The 23,410-nt window shown below is 42.2% G+C and overlaps 1 protein-coding gene across 3 annotated transcripts in view; it reads left to right on the top strand.

Annotated features, from left to right (window-relative positions):
• Positions 1-23,410, top strand: part of LOC143983028 (multidrug and toxin extrusion protein 2-like) — a 76,200-nt gene that overhangs the window by 15,106 nt on the left and 37,684 nt on the right. For 2 of the 3 annotated variants that reach the window (XM_077482256.1, XM_077482254.1), the window contains exons 2-5: positions 7,130-7,231; positions 10,419-10,487; positions 15,588-15,736; positions 16,033-16,075. In XM_077482256.1, the coding sequence (XP_077338382.1) occupies positions 7,142-7,231; positions 10,419-10,487; positions 15,588-15,736; positions 16,033-16,075 (351 nt within the window). In that variant the 5' untranslated portion in view covers positions 7,130-7,141. The remainder of the gene's footprint in view (positions 1-7,129; positions 7,232-10,418; positions 10,488-15,587; positions 15,737-16,032; positions 16,076-23,410) is intronic. The other variant, XM_077482255.1, reaches the window with a different exon arrangement.

Here is a 23,410-nt window from a genome sequence, read left to right as displayed (position 1 = left end):
TAGTGACGACAGCTTCCCATCTACCTCCAACCACGAAAGGTTCTCCGGCCAGCAGAACCTTCAGTTCTGGTTGAAATGTAAGCTGCAATCCCAGGCCTACACTGCTCTCTTGCCTCTGGGTAGGCCCTCAGACAGTCTAGCAGCCAGATGTGGCCAGGATAGGTAGCACAACACACGTCCACCCAGACAGCTGTCCAGGTGACAAGAACATTCAATCAGCTGACCTCACCCAAATAAATAGGCTCTCCCAGCAGGCCGGGGGACCCAAGAAAATCCCTGCCCATTGGCTGAGATACCCTATCTATTCGTAATCTGTCCTTGCAATGCCATGGTCTTATCTAATGTCACCAGATACCCAGCCATCTAGTGATAGAAGAGAGAAGTGCAGTAATTCCAGACTTAGGGTAAAATCAATTGATCCCTCACAATTGGCCAAGGCAAATACACCCGGCAGGTAAATTTAGGAGCAACCCTGCCTAAACATCAGGGTGCTACATTAGCTACCCAAAGAATCCTAAAGCATGGGCTGTCTGTTATGCAATTATCATTTTTAGCCAGAGTTGTCTTTTTACTGGCTTCTCCTCAAGATTGGTGGCCTCACTAGCTAATAGCTAGATACAGGATGAAGCCTTCAGATTTTTGGTTGAAGTTATTTTTGTACAGTATAGTAGGGCGCCCTTAGTTTCAGGACAACCGGGCTGGTCCTCTTAGACAATTACTGTATACAGTATTACCTGTAAACCTTTGTAGGCACCTATTTATTGCAAGCCTAAATTTACAGTTAGGATTTGTACAGGTACTGTATAAGTAAACATGGGCTCAAACTGCACACTTTGTGGATATTATTATTAACGATTTATATAGCGCCAACAGTTTACACAGCGCTTTACAATGTATAGGGGGAACAACACAATTACAGTACAATACAAATGGTACAGGAGGGCCCTGCTCGTAGAGCTTACATTGTAAAGGGAGGGGGTGGTGGTACAAAAGGTAATAGCTGCAGAGAATGATTCTGATGGTGGACAGTTAGGTGGGTGTGGGATAGGCTTCCCTGAATAAATGAGTTTTCAGGGAACTCTTAAAGGTGGACAGGATATGATATGAGCAGGGCCATCTTTAATATTGATTGGCAGAAAAGATGGGGTTAATGAAGCCAACCAGGATTATCTTCAAAACAGTAAAAATAAAAAAATGTATACTAAAGCGCAAATATGGATCCTTGGTGAAACGTAGCTCAATGAAAAAAGCTGCAATTACTTAACCGTGATCAATCACCAAAATCAATTAATATAAAAAAATCAAGCCAGTGACGACATCGTATACCAGTGTCAGCAGAGGATCTGCTGCATGTATAAGCGTGTTTGTCCATTCTTTGGCTTACATGAGTGGATACAATCCAGTGACTTTGCTCTATGATTTTACAGCATTGCGCAATGATACTCTTTATCTTTTGTTTCTTTTATGTGAATATCCATCTATGAGCACAGCAGCTCACCAACCTATCAGAGTATTTACTTTGGAAAACATATCGCGTTGAACGTTCAGCCTGCTCATTAGTGGCCTTTTATTGCACACCTGGGTGTTATTTAAAACTATTGAGATCGCTTGTATGACACCTTTACCAGGGAAAAGCCACAGAGTTATGAATTAGAGAATTTATGAGACTCTTGACTATTTATTTTTATTTGTGAATAACGAGTTGCAAATTTACCTCTTTCTCATATTTCTATATATTGTTCACCAATCTATGATATGTTGGACACGTGTGTTTGATGCAACATTATTTAGCTGTATATATTCAGCACTGTTTTTTGTTATTGTACTAGTGGGGGTTTTTTGCGATTTTTCTTCCCTTTTTGGCACATTGGTCCACACAGTACACACAGTACACTGCACAGTTTGGCCCTTGTGATAGGGTATTTTTTGCACATTGCACTTTAGCTATTGGTGGGATATTGATTTTAGCGCATCACTATTGTTTTATATTAACCTTCAAAACAGTACTGTCAGTGATCATAGCAAGCAGAGAGACAGAGAGGAGTGATAGTACAGTGGCTAAAGCAGTGAAAGAGTTCAGGTTGTTGAACATTCCAGCTGTCTGCTCGTCCATGCTGACCAGTATGCACAGGTAGCACTGACAGTGTTAATAGTAAGCAGAGAAGGGCAATAATAGTTTAGCAGCTAAAGCAGTGAAAAAAATCACCTCAACTAAGCATATGTGTGCCTCATTCAGAGTCAAATCTCTCCCCGTCCACCCCGTCCACCGGCTTTCTGCTCATCCTCACTCCTTCAGCCCCTGCAGCTGCTTCACTCCTTCAGCCTCTGCGGTGTGTTTCTCCACATGACCATCTCCGCTGTCACTCATGTTGCCGCTTACTGCTTCCCTTCCTCTTCAGCTACAGCTGCACATGGCTAGATGTTAGGCCCCACAACAATGTTTGGGCCCAGGGCAGCTTCCCCATTTGCCCTGCCTTAAAGACGGCCCTGGATATGAGAGATCAAAAACTGACTTGTAGTATGAGTATCGGGTAAAGGCACAGCTGGCAATCAATAGCAGGGGGCATGTGGGCAAGTTTTCTGCTTCACATGTCAAACCTTAATCCCCAACTGGTGACCACAGTACTATATGGTTCTATAGTTTTCTGCATGTTGGGAATCAGATGAGACTAGCAGGAGAAACAGACAATTGTAAGGCTTCATGTACACGGGACATTTTACAACCTCTCCTGAATGATTAAATTTGACAGATAGTAACCCACATTTAAAAATGTCAGTTTTGATGCGTTTAGCCTCGTTTGCATTAAGAAGCATTTTAACCACATGAGGACTAGCAGCCACAGTTATACTGTGGGAGGTTGGCTCCCCTAGGCATGCTGTCGTATCTGTACATCAGCTGCTTTAAGAGCACTAGGGGGCGAGCGCGACGACAGAGCCGATGCGTGTCCCCGGCGGTCGCGATGTCTATGGGGCACTTGTGATCGCTCCTGAGAGAGACAGAACGGAGGTCTGTCAATATAAAGAGACAGATCTCCGTTTTGTCGATGGTGAGGAAACTGATCTGTTGTTCCTACTGCTTAGGAACAGCAATCGGTCTCCTCCCCCAGGCAGTCCCATCCCCCCACAGTTAGAAACACTAGGACACACAATGAACCCCTTTATCGCCCCCTAGTGTTAACCCCTTCCCTGCCAGTGACATTTATACAGTAATTAGTGGCTATTTTTTAGCTCTGATCGCTGTATAAATGTCAATGGTCCAAAGAAAAGTGTCCAATCTGTCAGCCGCAATGTCTTAGTCCCAATAAAAATAACTGATCACCGCCATTACTGGTTAAATAATAATAATAATAAAAATGCTATAAATCTATCCCCTATTTTTTACCAAAAATATGTAGAATACATATCATCCTAAACTGAGGAAGAAATGTTATTTATTTTTAATTTTGGGGATATATATTATAGCAAAAAGTAAAAAATATTAGTCTTTTTTTTTTTTTTAATTGTCACTCTTTTTTAGTTTATAGCACAAAAAATTAAAAACGCAAAGGTGATCAAACACTACCAAAAGAAAGCTATAATTTTGGGGACGAAAGGATGTAAATTTTGTTTGTGTACAGTGCGCAATTTGTCAGTTAAAATGATGCAGTGCCATATTGCAAAAAATTTCCTGTTCATTCACCTCCCTGGCGGTGTGATTATGTCAGATTTTTGATGCTCAAAAGCGGTACATTGTTTTGCATGGAAATTTGGCGTTTTATATTGTAGGCCTGTAATTCATAAGGCCCATACACACACGATCAGACTTTTTGACAAAAAACATGCAAATTAGCTGTTTTAAGGCAACATCCAACCATGCGTAGGCTCCATCGTACAAACTTTTTCGGTTTTCATCTGACTTTTGTTGGCTGTGCGAACAGACAAACTTTCCGGCAACAAAATTCCGATGGAGCAAAGTCCAATCGTGTGTACAGACAACCATAGGACTTTTGTACAAAGTACAAACACGCATGCTCAGAACCAATGCAAAAGATCAGACAAAAATACAGAAGTTGACCAAAGGTGGCAGTAAAGAGCAGAAAAACTATGTGATTTGGTGAAAGTTGGCTGAGAAAGTCCTGTCGTGTGTATGCAATACAAGTTCATGGCCGATGCCCTTTGTACAAAAATCCACGGGGAAAGTTTGTACAAAGTCTGATCGTGTGTATGAGGCTTTAAGAATAACATACTAGTCTAGTAGACAGCTCGGGTATGATAAAGTTTGAAACATGAAATCATAAATTCTAACATAATAAATAACTATAAATAATTAATATAACAAATAATAATAATAAAATGTATTCAATAATGTAATCAAATCAAAAAACGCCGAAATTTGCTCAGTTGCAGAATTGTAGCATTCATTACTTTCGGTGTTTGGTGACGAATTTCCCCACAAATCACTATCGCTCATTTCTGCAAGTCATTCTAATTTATTATCGCTGTTTTTTAACTGTTCTAAAACTTTTGATGTAAAGGGACACTTTTTGGTTGCTTTGGACAATCTCAAGTTTCCAGGCAGAAAGAACTGTATATATAATATAAAAGTGTATGCAGGGCACTGGACAAAGCATTAGGGACAAAAGGGATGTGAAATTATTTGATACCGTAATATAATCTGTAAGATTACAGTGTACTGTATGTGTTATGTGTTTTTCACTTTTTAAATTTGGTGCTGGGCTCCATCCCCATGCATGACAGCATCGCAGGGAATGGAGCCCTACACTGTGATAGATTGAATTGAGTACACAGCCCGTGGACATAGCGGGGAGACATTATGGGATCCTGGGGACAAGGTAAGTAACTTTGCCTGGATCCTGCAATGCAATCCTGAGTGTGGCTCGGGGGTTACCGCTTTTGGTAAAGAAAATTCACTCCGAGCCACACTCGGGATTACCGCTAGGGAGGTTAAGGGGCAAATCCTCTGGGGCTGAAGTGGTTAAAAAAAAAAAAAATAGTCAAAAATGAAAAACGCCTGTGAACAAAACGCAGCTGTTGGAAGGCAACATGTTTTAGTTCATAATATAAGATGTGTTTGAATATGAAATCTGGATACACCAAGCCTCTGCACTCTTGGGGACTGACTGGAAAGTAACAAGTTGCTTTGTAGAACAAAAGCTTGGCTCCTGACCAACTTGTGTGATAAGATTGAAATCCTTGATTAACAGTCTTCAAAGAGGGCCATTGCTGAAGGTGGGCTACAGAAGATCAAAGGACCAACAGTCAATTAAGATGACCCCGGGTCACATAGCGATGATACATGGACGAATGCTGCCCCTAGAGGCTAATACAGCAGGAAGGACAGAAATATAATAACTACTTTGATTTGTCAAAAACCGAGATGGGCTGCCAATGGGGTTGGGTCTGGACGGTGTATGGATGTAGTTTAAAAAAATGCACACGGAAGGGAAATCACCCCTTTTCCGCACTTGGCTCGCTTGCCTGATGGCTCTCGTACCGCATGACTCTCTCTCTGTTACCATTTTGAGCCCAGCTGATGAGATAATACCTAGGGGACAACCTTACGTAACATATCTTTGATGTTTTTGTATTTTATATGCTTTGTAATATTTTCCCTTATACCGCATACACACAGTCGTACTTTCCGACAGGAAATGTTGGATGCGAGCTTGTTGTCGGAAAGTCCAACCGTGTGTATGCTCCATCGAACATTTGCTGTCTGACTACGCCAACAAATGTTTGAGAGCAGGTTCTCAAATTTTCCGCCAACAAAACTTGTCAGAAAGTCCGATCGTGTGTACTCAAATCCGTCGCACAAAAGTCCACGCATGCTCTGAATCAAGCAGAAGGAGCCACACTGGCTATTGGACTTCCTTTTTCTCGGCTCTTCGTAAGTCTTGTATGTCACCACGTTCAGAATTTTTGGCCAACATTTGTGTGACCGTGCATGTGCAAGACAAGTTTAAGCCAACAACCTTCAAAAAAAAATCCACGGTTTTGTTGTCGAAAAATCCGATCATGCGTACGCGTAAGTGTTTTTATGTTCGCATTTCCTATTTTCTTGGGAAATAAATAAGACGTTTTACTAAGCAGTGTGTTTGTTTTCATAGCTAACCTTATATCATTGTACTATCAACAATAACATTATCAGAGCTTTAATAGACTAGCTAACTATAGGAATAGACACATTAATACATATATGGAATAAATAGAGGGAATCCATAACCACCCAATGCAATATTTAGTTAATTTGTTTATTTCAGCAGCTAAATGCAAGTTACCGTGTTTACACACGTTTACAAGCCATTACAGGCATTTGGCATTTCAAATGCCTCTGAACATCCATCCTAAATGCATTTTTTTGCGTTCCAAAAAACGCTTCTAAACTCAACTAGAAACGACTATAAATGACCCTGTGTACATGTACTGATAAGATAACATTGAGGAGAGTTCAGGGGCAGCTGAAAAAAACACCCAACTGCTCCTAAACGTCCGTTTACTAGCTGCAGTGTACATGAGGCCTAACAGTAGACCACAGCAAACTGTCATTGTGAAAAAAAAAAATCTGCCATATAAGGAAATTTAACACAATTTCCAAAAACTCCTCTGTAAATAGTGACCTCTAATGCACCGTACACGCGATCGGAAATTCTGCCAGCAAAAGTCCGATGTGAGCTTTTGGTCAGAAATTCAGATCGTGTGTATGCTCCATCGGACTTTTGCTGGCGGAATTTCCACCAGCAAAAAATTGAGATCAGGTTCTCTATTTTTCCGACGGAAAAAGTTTTGATCAGAAATTCTGATCGTCTGTAGCAATTCCGATGCACAAAATTCCTATGCATGCTCGGAAACAATTCGACACATGCTCGGAAGCATTGAACTTAATTTTCTCAGCTCATTGTAGTGTTGTACATCACCACGTTCTTGACGGTCGAAAGTTCAGAGAACTTTTGTGTAACCGTGTGTATGCAAGCCAGGCTTGAGCGAAATTTCGTGGGAAAAACCATCCAAGATTTTTCCAACGGAAAATCCGATCGTGTGTACGTGGCATAAGTGCTGAATAGAGGAATTGCTGGTCAGAAGGAAGTATAGTATTGTAGTAAATGTCAATCTCTTCTTTTACTTCAATCAGATCATATCACAGATGCTATGTTTTCTCATCAACATTGTCAGCTCCGTGTTTTGTGGTCACCTGGGGAAAGTGGAGCTGGATGCTGTCACCCTTGCCAATGCAGTAAGTTTACAGGTTTTACTTTGCATGAACAGTTATGATCCATAAGTTTGAATTTTGCCAGTGGTTAGTGACTTCACAGCTAGTCTTTTGTTAGCTATTCCTTTTTATGCTCCTAAATGATTGCCTCATAAATAAAAACCCTTGGTTTATCAAACTATATCAAAACAACTGGCTTTGGTAACCTCTTCTATACCCTGTTGTCCACTTACATTTGAGAGTACATGGTATTCCCTGTAGTTTTGAATAAAAAATAAATTTTTATGTAGCGCACTACTCCCTTGGGAGCTGCAAAGTTGTTCATTACCTTTATGTTAACAGGCTCCGTTCTTCCTCCCCATACAAAGATTCACAAACACCAGACAGTCTTTATATTGTGTAAAGCTTTATTCTTGAACTTGAGTGGACGTTACAATGGTGTAGAGGATACAAGTTGCCTCTATTAGTTCTGGTTTTCTCTGATCCTGCGTACTTCCCTTTTGTGAACTGAATTCCAAAGTCCCAGGACTCACCGCCTAATTCCCTGACTCTTGCAATCAGCCCCAATGTCAGTTCTGGAAAGTGTCTCTCACTAGGTACTTGGACACATAGCAGGTTTATGGATAAGCACTACTGGGTTGCACTCCCCTTGCTCACTCCCATCAACAGTCCATGTTTCCCACAGAAGGTTGAATCCAGTTTCCTCTGTCCGTTTTACATCTACTTCCTCCTCCGCATTGGTCCAGCGCATCCCCAGCTGGGAAACTCTCTGGACTGCATAGCAATGTCTGTTCGGGTTGTCCAGCACTGGGGTCTCTGAACCCCCAGGCCTTCAAGCCCACTCCTGCTATCCAGCACTGGGGTCTCTGAACCCCCAGACCTTCAAGCCTGCTCCTGCTGCACTCTCTACATCTTGGGTTCTCTCCTCCTCCCCGGAAGCATGTGACCCCCAGCTTATATGTGAGTCCTGCCCCTGCCAACACAATTTAATGATTGTTCCAGAGCTCTCCACATAAGTTGCCTGCCACTCCAGTCCCAAATCCTGCCTCCCTCCCAGAACATTTCCACTGAAAGGCTGAGGGGACTTCCTTGAGCCAGAGTGTAGGTGGCCACGCCCACCTCTATTCTAGCACTCCCCTCTCCTAAATAAACAACCAGGCCTAGAAAAGTGCAAGGCCCTGGCTAAATTTGCCTATCACTATTCACAAAAACCCTATTAAGCACCCACCTAAATGGGGTGGGTGCTACATTTAGATGTGTTCTCCCTTGACAAGTAATCAATTATATGAAATACATTCAGAATGATTACTAATTGCTTTTTGGCCAGACAGAATTAGAATTACCAGAAAAGCTGTAAGACCGGAGCAGTGATGTTTATGTTTTTCCAAGTGTGGTACTCCCCTGACACCCCAGAGGCATTCAGCATTTCACAACTGGGCAAGTCCATGGCTAATATGAGTGTATTGAGAAGGAACATTGGGCGCCAGTCACTTTTGTCTTTTTAAAAGATTTACTGTAGAACAATCAAGGAGATGAGAGTTAGGGATCACAGATACCAAGTAGATTACTTAAAGACTCTCCAGATCCGTGTCCCGCTTCATAGTGCCACAACCTTTAAGCCTACAAAGCGACACTCTAGGCAGTAACTAGCTGGTTCGCTGCTCTCTGTCCTAGGCTCAGTGCGTCCTCTTCTAAACAAGGAGTTTAGGTGAAAACCAACGCAGGCACAGGGAGAACTTGCATACTCCAAGCAGGTAGTACCATGGTTGGAATTAAAACAACAATCCTAGTGCTGCCAGGTGGAAATGCTAACCACATAGTCACTGTGCTGCCCACACAAATTAGCTGAATTTCAGCACAGGAAAACTAATACCAACAATTATAAAAACCTAACAAAAAAATATAAACCTTCCCCAATCCATCCAAAGGAGTTTTGCATACAGCTCTACTTTAGGAATATGGTGAAAAACTTTAATTCTGCCTGCTATAGTTTGTTGTACTTTGGTTTGTTTATTGCATTTGCACTAAATCAATTAATAATTCCAAAAATAAACCTTTCAAGCATATTCATTAAGTTAGTATGACACAAAAAGACCCATAGGATGCAGATATAGGTTTTCTGTAGTCAGCTCAATTAAGAAAGGATAACTGGTTTTCCACTCCCTTCCTACCTCCTGTCCAGACTCCAGAGCCTCCTCATGTGCTGAAAACAATGTCCTTTCACAGGTGCACTCAAGCGTTCTGCCCCGTTCACTCTGCTCTCTGCTCCTACCTCCGACTGTATGTGGCTGCCTGTGCCAGGACACGGCCGGACTCGCGGGGCCTGGGAGGCTTAACAGTAAACTTACAATCCTAGGAGTAGAGTGGAGCGGAGTGCCTCCTTACATCTCAGGTGTCCCCAGCAGAGTGCCTCCTTACATCTCAGGTGTTCCCAGCAGAGTGCCTCCTTACATCTCAGGTGTCCCCAGCAGAGTGCCTCCTTACATCTCAGGTGTCCCCAGCGGAGTGCCTCCTTACATCTCAGGTGTCCCCAGTGGAGTGTTTCCTTACATCTCAGGTGTCCCCAGAGGAGTTTTTCTTTACATCTCAGGTGTCACTGTCCCCAGCCAGCAGAGTGCTTCCTTACATCTCAGGTGTCCCCAGAGGAGTGTTTCCTTACATCACAGGTGTCCCCAGCAGAGTGCTTCCTTACATCTCAGGTGTCCCGCCCATTACTGAAGGCTGAGGGGGAACAAAAAAAGAGGCAGAGCAGGCCAGCTACAATAGAAATTGAGCCGCGGCACCGCTCACCCCCCACCCCTTTCCACAACAGGTCACAGATGACAAGCAGGCCGGGGGTGGGCGGCGCTGCAGATCTATTTCTATTATAGCCACTCGGAAGGCTCCGCTTCTTCTTTCTAACTCGTCTGGTCTTCTGGAAAATGGCATTATCTCCGCCGGCCGCAGACCTCTAGCGGCGGCGGTGGGCGGCAAAAAATCTGGAGAAAAGGAATTCTATTGGCAACTATGACTGGGCCCCACTCGGCTGCGAGCCCCATAGCACCAGCATGGGTCGCTATAGCGGTAGTTCTGCCACTGGCTATGCGCTACTGCACTTTGAACATCCTCAAATCTAATTGTATTATATTATTGAATGAGCACAATGTGTATAAAATAAATTATTCTAGCTTTATTCTACATACATATTATAATGAACATTATCTTATAACAGGTTATTTCAGTCACTGGTCTTTCAGTGGGGCTTGGCTTATCTTCAGCATGTGATACACTCATATCACAGGTAAGTGTCATATACTGTAAGGTATGTGGATATCAAAGATATTAATTATGAAGCATTAATATGTTGTTCTCTTTACATACCTAGGAAAACATTGGTAGAGCAATAAATTAAATGTGAAAAAAAACAAAAAATCTATATGTTCCCGCACAACCTCATAAAAACAAATCTAAATATAATATAGTAAAGCACTAAAAATTGTGCAGTCAAAAACAAAAATACAAGATAAATATATTTAACCACTTAAGGACCGCCGCATGCCAATGTACGTCATCACAATGGCATGTACAGGCACAAGCACGTACATGTACGTGCTTGCCTTCCAGAGGGTGGGGGGTCCGATCGGACCCCCTCCCGCTGGATGCGGCAGTCCGTTTCGCTTCAGGAGCGATCCGGGATGAGGGGATGGCCGTTGGTTTCTGGCCATCCCCTCTCGATCGCTCCTGGCGAATGAGAAGCTTCCTCCCACTGTGTATAGTAAACACAGGCAGGGAGGAAGTGATGTCATTCTCCCCGGGGCGGTCTTTTTGACCGGACTACGAGCAGAAGAGTGAAAGTAAGTGTGCACCAACACTACACTGACATGTAGGTACACATAGGCACACAAACCCCCCCCCTGATCACCCCCCCGATCTGCCCCCCCCTCCTCCTCCCAGTCACAGTGTCACTGATTGCAGTGATCATCTATTTTCTGATCACTGCATTCAGTGTCGGTTGTAAAAGTAAAAACTGTCAGGGCAGTTAGTGTTAGGTCCAGGGTAGCCCCCTACCACTCCCAAATAAAGGTTTAACCCCCTGATTGCCCCTAGAGTTAACCCTTTCACCCCCTTTTGCCAGTGTCACTAAGCGATAGTTTTTCTGATCGCTGTATTAGTGTCACTGGTGTCGCTAGGTAGCTAGTTATTTTTTTAGGTTCACCGCCAGGTTTTTATAGCGCTAGGTACCCCGATATACTACCCAATAATGGTTTTAACCCCCTGATTGCCCCAGTTAACCCTTTCACCCCCTTTTGCCAGTATCACTAAGCGATCGTTTTTCTGATCGCTTCATTAGTGTCACTGGTGCCGCTAAGTAGCTAGTTATTTTTTTAGGTTCACCGCCAGATTTTTATAGCGCTAGGCACCCCGATATACTACCCAATAACGGTTTTAACCCCCTGATTGCCCCTAGTTAACCCTTTCACCCCCTTTTGCCAGTGTCACTAAGCGATCATTTTTCTGATCGCTGCATTAGTGTCACTGGTGCCGCTAAGTAGCTAGTTATTTTTTTAGGTTCACCGCCAGGTTTTTATAGCGCTAGGTACCCCGATATACTACCTAATAATGGTTTTAACCCCCTGATTGCCCCTAGTTAACCCTTTCACCCCCTTTTGCCAGTGTCACTAAGCGATCATTTTTCTGATTGCTGCATTAGTGTCACTAGTGCTGCTAGGTAGCTAGTTATTTTTTTAGGTTCACCGCCAGGTTTTTATAGCGCTAGGTACCCCCATATACTACCCAATAATGGTTTTAACTCCCCGATTGCCCCTAGTTAACCCTTTTACCAGCGATCACAGTATAAGTGCCACTGGTGACGCTGGTTAGCCAGTTAGTTATTTAGGTTCCCCGTCAGGTTTTTATATAGCGCCAGGGACCCCCATTCACTACCTATAAAGATTTGAACCCCCTGATTGCCCCTAGTTAACCCTTTCACCAGTGATCACCGTATAAGTGTTACGGGTGACTCTGGTTAGTTTGCTTTTTATAGCATCAGGGCACCCACCATTTATTAAAACCTTCGAAAAACAGCGCTGGTCTAAACAAAGTGCTAGACAAATATATATGAAAAAATCAAGTGTAAATAAAACAAAAACTTGATATTAGTGTTAATACTGACAGTAGTAAGTTCTTGCTGCAACCCAATGCGAGACACACACAATATACAACAATCAAAAAATATGGCTGCGCTAAAACTTATAAAACAAAATTATAAAGTGACATAATTTTTCTAATTTACAAAAAATCCCAAAAACATGCAAAAATAGTGCCAAAGTAATAATTTCCAGGCATATAAGCAGTCCAAAGAAAAGGAAAGATGGATAGGATGCTGAATCTTAGTCCATTTTAGGTGACTCTTAAAAACCACCCTTTACACACGTAGCAGGTGCACCCAGAGTAGAAAGAGATTATCCACCACCAAATTAGAGGAGGCTTACCAGCTGTCAAGATCTCTTTTTAGGGAGATCATACGGGCTTGTAAAATGTTACGTTCCTGGTCCCCACACTGGGCTCTGTTGGTAACACCAATCTATCTGCTCCCTCTTTTTATGGTATATCTCGTTCCACCACAATCATTTAGTACGGCAAAGAGAGAAGAAAAAAAGCTCCCATAGCATAATTCCGTAAAGATTTATTAAAATATAAAAAGTAAAGTAACAACTCACGAATTCCCAGCAGAGTGTAAGCGTATAGCGTATAAAAAACGAGCCGGCCGGCTCTCTCTTGTTTGCACTGCCCGCCCTTCCGGATTAACGTGGAAATGCGGTGACGTCAGCACGCCGCTCACCCATTTATTACCCAATAAAGGTTTAACCCCCTGATCACCCGGCGGGTGATATCAATTAGGTTTTAGGGTCAGGGTCTGCGTCGCCCCAGGCAGCCCTAGGTTAGTGCCAGTACCGCTAACACCCACGCGCAAAGCATACACCTCCCGTAGTGGTATAGAATCTGAACAGATCAAGATCTGATCAGATCTATACTAGCGTCCCCAGCAGTTTAGGGTTCCAAAAAAACGCATTGTTAGCGGGATCAGCCCAGATACCTGCTGGCACCTGCGTTTTGCCCCTCCGCCCAGCCCACCCAAGTGCAGTATCGATCGATCACTGTCACTTACAAAACACTAAACAGATAATTGCAGCATTTGCAGAGTCAGGCCTGATCCCTGCGATCGCTAACAGTTTTTTTTGTAGCGTTTTATATTTAAATCCGGAAGGCAGTGCTTGATTTTCGGGGTCCCGTACGTGGCTAGACTCCCAAAAAGTCCCCCACATGTGGTATCCCCATACTCGGGAGAAGCAGCAGAATTTATTTTGGGGTGTAATTTCACTTATGCCCATAGCATGTGTGAGCAATATATCATTTAGTGACAACTTTGTGCAAAAAATAAATAAAATTGTAATATTCCTGCAACTTTTTTGCAAAATATAAAATATTTCATTGACTCAACATGCCTCTCAGTAAATAGCTTGGGGTGTCTACTTTCCAAAATGGGGTCATTTGGGGGGGTTTTGTGCTATTTTGGCATTTTATGGCCTTCGAAACTGTGATAGGTAGTGAGGAGTGAAATCAAAAATTTGCACCCTTAGAAATCCTGAAGGCAGTGATTGGTTTTCGGGGTGCCATACACGGCTAGACTCCCAAAAAGTCCCACATATGTGGTATCCCCGTACTCAGGAGAAGCAGCAGAATATATTTTGGGGTGCAATTCCACATATAACTATGGCATGTGTGAGCAATATATCATTTAGTGACAACTTTTTGTAAACTTTTTTTTTGTGTCATTATTCAATCACTTGGGACAAAAAAAAATAATTCAATGGGCTCAACATGCCCCTCAGCAATTTCCTTGGGGTGTCTACTTTCCAAAATGGGGTCATTTGGGGGGGGGGGTTTGTACTGCTCTGCCATTTTAGCACCTCATGTACTCTAGTTTGTAGACGCTATAACTTTTGCGCAAACCAATAAATATACGCTTATTGACATTTTTTTTACTAAAGACATGTGGCTGAATAAAATTTGCCCTAAATGTAAAATTGAGTTTATTCGATTTTTCTTATAACAAAAAGTAGAAAATATCTTTTTTTCTCGAAATTTTCGGTCTTTTTCCATTTATATCGCAAAAAGTAAAAATCGCAGAGGCAATCGAAAACCATCAAAAGAAAGCTCTATTTGTGGGAAGAAAAGGACGCAAATTTCGTTTGGATACAACATTGCATGACCGCGCAATTACCAGTTAAAGCAGTGCAGTGCGAAATTGTAAAAAGACCTCTGGTCCTTAGGCTGTTAATTCGTCTGGGGCTGAAGTGGTTAAAAAACAGTAAAGCTCTGCAATGCATATGTAATACCTTACATATGCATTAAAGCAATCATATAAATAATATAAATCACATAATAAAGCAGTTTAAACAAATACAAAATAACAATCAATTAACTCACTGAACAAATGAAAGGAGAAATATTGTGTCAGTCCACAATGTCCCACACTCTATGTAAATCAGAAGAAATTTCAATGCAGCGAGCATAAATCTCATAACTGATCAACAAATTCTGTTTAATCTTCTGCACACATCACCTAAATGTGCAACCAAGATGTGCCCTCACCTCCAATGATGGACCTCACTATTAAATAAGGGGGTCTGATATCACTTTTGGAGAACAACTCCACAGCTATCCTCCTGCACATAGGGCACATCCTCCCCAGTGGTTTAGATGCTTATATAACATTTATTACATTCTTTATATGATTGATTTAATGCATATGTAAGCTATTACTTGGAGCGCTTCACTTTTCTAATTATTTCATATATTATATTTTTAGGCATATCCTGTGGCTGTACTTTATTATGAACTAGACTAGATTTTATAGAAAATAAAGTTGACGGAATAGGTCCTAAAATGCTATTTCATAGGGTTGTTCAAATAAAAAGGAATGTTTAAAAATAATACAGTCTTCAATTTTCATATTTTGGAAATGTTGCACCCCATTACTCCTGGGCAGAGGAGGAGGTCCCTTAGGTAACTTGGCAGGCTAGTATTTTACCTCTCCGGGTGGAATCCTTGATTTTTGCTGGTGAAAAAAATTGGGCGCCAGTTACGTTAGTACATTTAAAGAGTTTATTTAGTGCAATCAACTCAGCAGAGAGGGTTAGGGCACAGGGTATCCAAACACTGCAGGAATACTGTATATTTCAGTACTTCTAATTACAGTCAATTCAAATTGCAGACCCGCATTAAAAAAAAAAAAAGGTCATATGTTCATTTGATGGTCCCTGAGAACAGATTTAGATACAGAAGCATAACAATTATGATTTAATTTGAGATTATGTTGTTTTTCTTTTGTTCATAGATATTCGGAGGCAACAATCTAAAGTTAATTGGCATTGTCATGCAACGTGGGCTCCTTGTACTGCTGCTGGCTTGCTTTCCTTGTTGGGCACTATTCATAAACACTGAGAACATTCTATTGCTCTTCAAACAAGACCTAGCTGTGGCTCGGTATAAAGAATGATTGTGAATCCTCTTTTTATTACAAATTCTGGATCTTTTAAGGTCCATGAATCAAAGCTGGTTCAGCCCATCAAAATATAATCAAATCTTTTCTTTTGTCATCATGTTTATGTTTATTATATATTCTGTTTGTCCTTGGTGCTCTGTAGTTTCTATCTACACATTCTTTTCTTTATATATATAGCTGTGGTTACCACATATTTCAAACAAAATATCATCTGCTCTGGGCAGTGAAAACCTCAGAGTATAGTTTTTTTTCTGACTGTTACTTTCTGTATTTACAGTATGGCAGAAGAGTATGTACTGGTTTTTATTCCTGCACTTCCAGTAAGTTTTTTTATGATTAAAATTAACAACTATATTAACTTCTCCAACCTAATAAGCTATTCAGAATAAGACAAATCTCACAAGTTAATTCAAGTACCATGGCCGAAGCAAGGTGTGCAACTGTAATGCCACGTACACGTGATCAGACTATCCGACGGACTTGGTCCGGCGGATCAGAGTCTGCCAGACAATCGGCCCGTGTGTGGGCTCCGGCGGACTTTTTCTTTCCAAAGGTCTGGCGGACTTAGAAAGAAGTTTTGACTCAAAATTGTCCGCTGGACTCGGCAGTCCGGCGGACAATCCGGCCGTCTGTGTGCTAGTCCGCCGGACTTTTGAAATGAACGGACTTGCCCACACATGGAGAAAAGTCAGTTCATTTTGAACGCGGCTCCATGTAGACGGGACTAGCGAAGGAAGTAAATGTCGCCGCCTCCATCGTCGAGATTGACACCTTGCTGGCCCCGTCATCTGGTATGGACTTAAAGGGGAAGTCCTACGCCGAAAAAACAGCGTGGGGTCCCCCCAAAGTCCATATCAGACCCTTATCCGAGCACGCAGCCCGGATGGTCAGGAAAGGGGGTGGGGATGAGTGAGCGCCCCCCCCCCCTGAGCCGTACCAGGCTGCGTGCCCTCAACATGGGGGGTGCTTTGGGGAAGCACCCCCATGTTGATGAGGATAAGGGCCTCTTCCCGACAACCCCCTGGCCGTTGGTTGTCGGGGTCTGCGAGCGGGGGGCTTGTTGGAATCTGGGAGCCCTCTTTCATAAGGGGGCCCCCAGATACCGGCCCCCTACCTTATGTGAATGAGTATTGGGGTACCATGTACCCCTACCTATTCACCTGGTGAAAAAAGTGTAAAGAAAAAAACAACACATGTTTTTAAAATAATTTATTGCACAGCTCTGGTGGTCTTCCGTCTTGGGGGGTCTTCTTTCCGGACTCCTCCGCTATCTTCTGCTAGCTATTTTACTAGCAGAGGAGCCCGGCTTTCTTCTTCATCGTCACCATCGCCGTCCGGGGGTCTTCTTCCGACTTCGGTTCTTCTTTCCGGGCTTTTGCTATCTTCTTCCAGCTCTTTTACGAGCGGTGGCCCGGTCTTTTGACGCCGCTGCCTCTTCTTCCGACTTCGGGGGTCTTGTCCCCCTCTTCGATTCTGCTTGCCGGGCCTCCTCTTTCTTCTTCCAGCTCTTTTACTAGTGATGGCCCGGTCTTCTGTGGCCGCCGCCGCCTTCTCTTCTTCTTCCGTTTTTCCGGCGTAGGGCTTTCCCTTTAAGTCCATACCAGGTGACGGGGCCAGCGGGGTGTCAATATTGCCGATGGAGGCGGCGACATTCCCTTCCTTCGCTAGTCCTGTCTTCCTGGAGCCACGGACTTTTCCCCGTGTGTGGGCAAGTCCGTTCATTTCCAAAGTCCGGCGGACTCCCGCCATAGTCCGGCGGTTTGTCCGCCGGAAAAGTCTGGTCGTTTGTGGGCAGGTCCGCTCGTTTGGAAAGTCCGACGAACTTCTGCTGCAAAGTCCAGCGGTTTGTCCGCCGGATACTCCGATCGTGTGTACACAGCATAAGCAGTATCAGGCTACAGCTGCCTACAGAGCATGGCCTGAAGAGAGCTTGTACACAGTGGGGGTTATTTACAAAAGCAAATCCACTTTGCAGTACAAGCGCAAACTACAAGTGCAACGTGCACTGGAAATTGCACTGAAAGTGCATTTGGAAGTGCAGTCGCTGTAAATCTAAGGGGTAGATCTGAAATGAGGGGAAGCTCTGCTGATTTTATCATCCAATCATGTGCAAACTAAAATGCTGTTTTTTATTTTCCTTGCATGTTTCCCTCCGATCTACAGAGACTGCACTTCCAAGTGCACTTTCAGTGCAATTTCAAGTGCACTTTTAGTACTTTTTGTACTTGTAGTGCAAAGTGGATTTGCCTTTCGTAAATAACCCCCACTGTGTCGGATCTACTTCAGCATCAAAGGTAGCATGAAAAAGGTCTAAAATTGGACATCATTGTGAACACTGTTGTGCGTGCATTCTGTATCATCTGCCCTTTAAGGTTTATTTCTTTAACCACTTCCCACCCGGCCAATGTATATATACGGCCGGGTGGGAGCCGCCTGCTCCTGATAGGACGTTCAGGAACGTCCTTCAGGAGTAGCGGGATCGCACGCGCACGCGCCCGCGCAGCGGCGCGATCCCGATGTGCTCGTGTCACCCGGACACGGCACATCTCAGATCGGCAGGAGGGCTCTGTGATTGGCCCTCCTGATCACATGACGGCCGTGTCCAATCACGGCCGTCATGTGATGTAAACAAACAGCCGGTTGCTAGGCAATCGGCTCTCCTCTCCTCACACGGAAGTCATCGCAGAGGAGAGGAGAGCGGATCGCTGCAGCCGGCTGATGATCAGTGAGTATGGGCTGCTTTTCACAGCTTTTTACTCACTGATCATCAGTGTAGTGTCAACACACAACACACCACACAGTACAAACACAGTCCCCACATATGTCCCCAAAACACACATGTCCCAAAACATACATGTCCCCAAATAATAAAAACACATGTCCCTAATAATAAAAACATGTCCCCCACATATGTCCCACTAAAATCACATGTCCCAATGATTATCTGCACACATATGTACGTGATCACCTGCACACATATGTACATGATCATTTGCGTACATATGTCCGTGATCACACAAACCAATTATTATACACTTAACGGAATTTTTTTTACCAAAAACATGTAGCAGAATACATTTTGGCTTAAATTTATGACAAAATTTGATTTTATTGGATTTCTTTTCAAATAGAAAAAAGAAAATATTGTTTTTTTCCCAAATGTCCGCTTTTTTTGCGCTTATATCGCAAAAAAAAAAAAACGGAGTCGTGAATAAATACCACCAAAATAAAGCTCTATTTGTGCGAACAAAATGATAACAATTTCATTTGGGTACAGTGTAGCATGACCGCGCAATTGTCACTGAAAGCGCTAGAGCGCTGAAAGCTGAAAATTGGGCTGGGAAGGAAGGGGGTGAAAGTGCCCTGTATTGAAGTGGTTAAGCTATATTTGTAACAATTTGGCCTGGAAATGCCATGTCAAGGTGGACAAGATGCCCTGTAATGTCCTCGTTAACAATAAAGACCTGGTGACAAGAAATCAAACTTTGCTAACTCAACCCAAATTTGAGAAATGTTAAAGTGATTGTAAACAATCACCTTGTATAACAACCCATTCAGTTTGAATTAGAAATTAAAGGCAAAACATTTTTGAATAGATATAAAAAAAAATTCTAAATACCTTTTTTTCCTTTTTTATAAGTGATCACATTCCCTCTGTTCTCAGCTGCATAAGAGCTGGGGGAGGAGAAGCAGCAGCACACTGAATGGCTGTGCAGCGGGGGCGTGTCAGGACAAGTCTGATCATTAGAGGAGAGCAGGCTGAGTTCCCAGCATAGCTAGAGAACTTACCACTGTGTGCTCGCCAGCTTAGTGTGGTCAGTTTTTAATAGGAAAGCAAGGGGATTAACAGGAACCAGGAATTTCACATAAAGGAAGCAATACAAAGAAAACAGGATACTTTATCATGCAAGAATATGGTACGTCTAGCACATATCAGGAATATGAAGTGTTGGGGTAACAAACGTTTACATTTCCAAATGTTTTATGGGATTATTTATGGGAAAAAAATCAGATAAAGCCTACTGTATAGAATCGAATGATTTGCAGTTACATAACAGATAATACATAGCAGAGTTCTTGGAATGTCATATCTAGAGATTGGAAGGCCCGGAAAATAAAGGAAAAATTAAACAAAAAAACCTTTTTCCCCTTTTTTTTCAAAGGTGGTTTTTGTTTTTTTCCCAGAAAAATTTAAAAAAAAAGAAGTATAGAATATATTCTTTTACAATGATAAGATATAGTTATAAAAAGAAAAATTTGCGCTAGGTGAGAATGTGGATTCTAGTTTAAATAATAAATAAAAAAAAAACCTGTTAAGGATGTCCTACAGCTGAACACTATAACCCTGATAGGGGGCACGAATGGAACATATAGAAACAAAAGTGCAGTGCTTGAAAAATATGTGTAAAATGTGACATTACAAACACACTCACTATAGTGATAATGTTACAGAGTGTGCAAGCAATAAAAATGAATGTTCAAAAATCATAAAATAAATCAAACATGTGACCATAACTGGCAACCCCATTGGATTATTGTTTTGTACACATGAAGGGAGAATTGTATTGATGGGCACCCTTTATCTTGGAAGCAAGTGGCTTGTGGCACCGTTTGGACATCTCTGAGAGGGATACCTTCTTCGACTGCTGCAGATCGTTTGCTGGAGGAAGTATCCAAGGATTCCATCATTATTAACCCTATCTAAAGGGCTTTCTGGTAAGCCTTTAACCTCCCTGGCGGTATGATTATTTCAGATTTTAGGTGCTAAAAGCGGTACAATTATTTTGCATGAAAATTTGGTATTTTATATTGTAGTCCTGTAATTCTTAGGAATAACTCACTTAAATCTGTCCAAACCAGAGTCTAGCAGACATCCCGGGTATGATAAAGTTTGAAAAATGAAATCATAAATTATAATATAATAAATAACTATAAAGAATTATACCAAATAATAATATAATAATAATAAAAATTATTCAATAATGTAATCAAATCAAAAACACTGAAATTTGCTCAGTTGCAGAATTGTCACTGTCATTACTTTTCAATACTTGATAACGGATCTCCCCACAAATCGCTATCGCTCAATTCTGCGAGTGATTCCAATTTATTATCGCTGTTTTCTAGCTGGTCTAAAATAATTTTTGATGTAAAGTGACAGTTTTGGTTGCTATGGACAATCTCCAGTTTCCAGGCATAAAGTACAGTTTTTATAATATAAAACTGCATGCAGGACACTGGGCAGACCACGAGGGACAAAGGGGATGTGAAATAATTACATACAGCAATGTAATCTGTAAGATTACATTATACTGCATGTATACTGTGTGTTTTACTTTTTGAATTTGGCGCCGATCTCCGTCCCCGTGCTTCGCAACGCTCACAGGGAACGGAGATCGGCTCCGTGATAGATCCGGCAGAGGACGAGCCGCTCGTACAGCGGGGGGACATCACTGGATCCAAGGGAGAAGGTAAGTAATCTCCTTCTGCATTCAGCGATGCGGTCCCGAGTCTGGCTCTGGGTTATCACTTTTGGTACAAAACTTCCACCCTGATCCAAACTCGGGAACACCGCCAGGGGGGTTAATCCCATTAAGGTGACGGGCAACATATGTGGTGAATGTCACATCTTTACAGCTACAGTGAAGTCACCACACCATATTATATAATACTTTATGGACACTAACGTTTAGGAACACTTTTTTGTGGTTTATGGTAGACTTATTTATTTATTTTTGGGCTATTTTGACCATCACATGTTTATGGTCACATGTTTGATTTATTTTATGATTTTTGAACATTCATGTTTATTGTTAGTACACTCTGTAATGTTATCACTATAGTGAGTGTGTTTGTAATGATAAGTTATATATCTATGACATGGTATTTAAACTATAAACATGAAGACCCTTATGAAAGAATTCTGGGACTTTATGTAAAGTTTTTAATTATTGCACGTTCGCCCAGCTGAAGACAAGCAAGTCCTGGAATACAATTCAAGTAACACTGTACTTCTCAATGTAATCACCATTTGTCCCATAGTGTAGTATTAAATTAAAATCACAAAGCACTTTATTAAAATACACTCATTCATATATATATATATATATATATCGTGTTTCCCCGAAAGTAAGACAGTGTCTTACTTTCTTTTTATCCCCAAAAGCCCCACTATGTCTTACTTTCAGGGTATGTCTTATATTGGAAAAAAATTGTCGAATTTTTTGTTTTAACCATAAAATTAACATTTATTAACAACCTGAACAGTATTGTATTCACCACAAAACAGTTTTATAAAAGGAAGTGCCAAGAATGTCTTGTTACAACATTGCATAACATGTAAAACAATGAAAAATGGTAAGAACGAACAGTGGAATACTGGAGGATAAAACAGATTTATGTGTGATACAGTACCACCTGCTGTATTTAATCCAGTGTGACACCTGCTGATACCCACTGGGTTACATACAGCAGATGATACCCCAGTATGCCAGTGTGTATGTTTTACTGATGTATGATTAATACTGTGTGCATTACCGTATTTTAAGCAGGAGGCGGCAGTGACAAGTGCAGGGGACGGCGCGGTGACGTATGGAGAGGGGGACGGCTCAGGCGTGGGCAGGAGGCGGCGCTCATTAAGATCAGAGGGAAATGGCAGACGCGGCGACGTATGGAGAGGGGGACGGTGTGGACGTGGGCAGGAGGCGGCGCGCAGCTAGATGAGAGGGAGGCGGCAATACCCCCGTGTTTCCCCGAAAGTAAGACATATGTCTTACTTTCGGGGTACGGCTTATATTAGCCGACCCCTCTGAAACTCCCGATACGTCTTGTGTGTGTGTGACATCACTACCTGTCAATGCATTTCATCATGTAATGCATTATTGACCTATAAAATGCCTGAGTATATGAGCTAAGAGCTACAGTGCCTTGCGAAAGTATTCGGCCCCCTTGAACTTTTCAACCTTTTGCCACATTTCAGGCTTCAAACATAAAGATATAACATTTTTATTTTTTGTGAAGAATCACCAACAAGTGGGACACAATTGTGAAGTGGAACAAAATCTATTGGATAATGTAAACTTTTTTAGCAAATAAAAAACTGAAAAGTGGTGCGTGCAAAATTATTTGGCCCCTTTACTTTCAGTGCAGCAAACTCACTCCAGAATTTCTGCGAGGATCTCTGAATGATCCAATGTTGTCCTAAATGACTGATGGTGATAAATAGAATCCACCTGTGTGTAATCAAGTCTCTGTATAAATGAACCTGTTCTGTGATAGTCTCAGGGTTCTGTTGAAAGCGCAGAGAGCATCATGAAGACCAAGGAACACACCAGGCAGGTCCGTAATACTGTTCTGGAGAAGTTTAAAGCCGGATTTGGATACAAAAAGATTTCCCAAGCTTTAAACATCCCAAGGAGCACTGTGCAAGCGATCATTTTGAAATGGAAGGAGTATCAGACCACTGCAAATCTACCAAGACCTGGCCGTCCCTCTAAACTTTCAGCTCAGACAAGGAGAAGACTGATCAGAGATGCAGCCAAGAGGCCCATGATCACTCTGGATGAACTGCAGAGAACTACAGCTGAGGTGGGAGAGTCTGTCCATAGGACAACAATCAGTCGTACACTGCACAAATCTGGCCTTTATGGAAGAGT

The sequence above is a fragment of the Lithobates pipiens genome, unplaced genomic scaffold, assembly GCF_037356315.1.
Source record: "Lithobates pipiens isolate NorthernLeopardFrog02 unplaced genomic scaffold, aLitPip1_a1.2 Scaffold_16, whole genome shotgun sequence".
NCBI classification, from domain to species: Eukaryota; Metazoa; Chordata; class Amphibia; order Anura; family Ranidae; genus Lithobates; species Lithobates pipiens.
Note: the sequence above shows the minus strand (reverse complement) of the source record. Positions and strands in the feature narration are given on the sequence as shown.